The sequence below is a fragment of the Monopterus albus genome, unplaced genomic scaffold (genome assembly GCF_001952655.1).
Source record: "Monopterus albus unplaced genomic scaffold, M_albus_1.0 scaffold15.1, whole genome shotgun sequence".
Classification (NCBI taxonomy): domain Eukaryota; kingdom Metazoa; phylum Chordata; class Actinopteri; order Synbranchiformes; family Synbranchidae; genus Monopterus; species Monopterus albus.
Window position 1 is genome coordinate 198,429 of NW_018127895.1, and position 2,056 is coordinate 200,484.

General features: G+C 41.2%; 1 protein-coding gene across 1 annotated transcript in view; it reads left to right on the top strand.

Moving 5' to 3' along the window:
- Window positions 1-800: 800 nt before the first annotated feature.
- hadh (hydroxyacyl-CoA dehydrogenase) overlaps window positions 801-2,056 on the top strand; it is an 8,859-nt gene continuing 7,603 nt past the window's right edge. The window contains exon 1 of the mRNA XM_020591687.1: window positions 801-1,100. Coding sequence (XP_020447343.1) covers window positions 984-1,100 — 117 coding nt within the window. The 5' untranslated portion in view covers window positions 801-983. The remainder of the gene's footprint in view (window positions 1,101-2,056) is intronic.

Genomic DNA, 2,056 nt, shown 5'->3' on the forward strand with positions numbered 1-2,056 from the left:
AAAACCGGCTGCCATGCAACATGGTAAAACAGATCAGTCCTTTATGAGCCAAAAGGAGAAGAAAAACTACTATTAGAAAAAAATCAGCAGAGAACAAAATGGTGCAGGAATTCTGCATCAGGGTCAGTGGCCATCAGAGAGCAAGAAGGCTGTTGTAACTGTAAGGACATTAAGGGTGATAGAGAGCAAAGGTGTGTGCATTAAAATAACATACACACACAAATTTTCTTAATTTTTACTATTTTTCTGAGGACTTCTCTGAAACTATGAGAAAAACCTTTAAACGATGTCTATAGGCCATTGCAGTGAAAATAAAATGAGGACCGGCCTAAATGTCCTCACTTTGTAAAAAGGTCCTCACTCCAAAGGTTATACAGTTTCATTGTCCTCATAATGATAGCTATACAAACACACACACACACACAATAAACACCTAAACATACAGTCAAAGCAATACAGTGTCATACATTAACACACTCAGAGGTACAGTAGCACAGTGACACACCCACAGGTTCGTCTGCCTTTAAAATATTATCTGTCAGATGTCGTAAAAATTCAAATTATTCTCAAATGTAAAAGCTAAACGTTAGTCCCCAAAACTCGAGAGTAGACAGAGTTTACTAGGGATACGGTAAGTAATATAGTCAGGGCGAGGATTATGTTTAGAATCAACTCCTGAGTATTGGGAGATAAATTGGCATTGAACCAGCTCGATTCTGTGCAGATCTCGTCGTTCTATCTCACTTGCGTCTATTCCTTGTCTAAGTCCCGCCCACGTAAAAATGCAAGGAAAACACGCGAGGAAAAAGGACTCGCTCTTACGTCCTCGGTGGACCAAATCGGCTTCCGGGTCGACCGAGGACGTAGGAACGACACACCGCATATCTGTGTAAAAGGTCATGGAAGCGGCTGCATGTTCACATAACTGCTGGTCTGTCTGCTCGTTTCTGTCCTGAAGTCCTAGAGAAGCAAGTCTACACATCATGGCTTTCTTCACTCATCAAATATGCCGGGGTTTCTCGTGTTCGGCTGTCAGGAATGTGGTTATTAAGCAGCTAACGATAATCGGAGGGGGTCTGATGGGTGCAGGAATTGCACAGGTAAGCGCCGAAATTCATCTGGACGCTGCAACTTTAGCACTGGTGTAGCCAGCCAGCTAGCTAGCAGTTAGCTTCACGTTTCATGCTGCATGTGACGGTTCCAAATATATTATGGGATCGGGGCTAAAATTACTCGATCACGAATAACCCACTCACATATGCAAACATAAAAAGTTTCCATTAGTATTTAACAGAAGTGAAAATCCTGCCCAACATTAGGTCTCGATTCATCTGCTCATGTATTAGCCTATTTGTTTACAAAGTTGCAGTCACTATAAGTCGCAAAGACACCCACTCAGTTGGCAGTTTATTAGCTACACCTAATAAGCTAAAAATTAATGCAGTCTGATACAACCGCGCTGTACCTTCATGAACGTGATGAACACCTCTAAAACGTGACATTATCGCCTTCATGGAGGGAAGATTTATTGTAGAACTCGTATTTAGACTAGCTGGGTTTTAGCTTGGTGCACCTAATAAACTGCCAAATGAATGTTTGTAAACTCACTCTTACATATATTCACTCAGATATACCTAAACCCGGGGTAAACAAGAGCATGTGCTGGAGAGGTCGGAAGCTACAAATTTATCTAGACCTAAACTAAAGTTTCGAGGCAAAACAATCAGAATTACACTGAACAAAAACCATATGGCACAGAAAGACTACTACTAATAAAGGCAAGAAGCCAACACTATAATCGGGAGGGCACCATTGTAAGATATTTCTTGAAGCTAAACAAGGATTAATCAAATCAAATCAAATCAAATTTTATTTGTATAGCGCCAAATCACAACAAAAGTCATCTCAGGACACTTTACAAAGTAAGGTCTAGACCTTACTGTTATCAATATTATTACATAGGGAAAACCCAACAAACCCCCCTTGAGCAAGCACTTGGCGACAGTGGGGAGGAAAAACTCCCTTTAACGGAAGAAACCTCCGACAGACCCCGGCT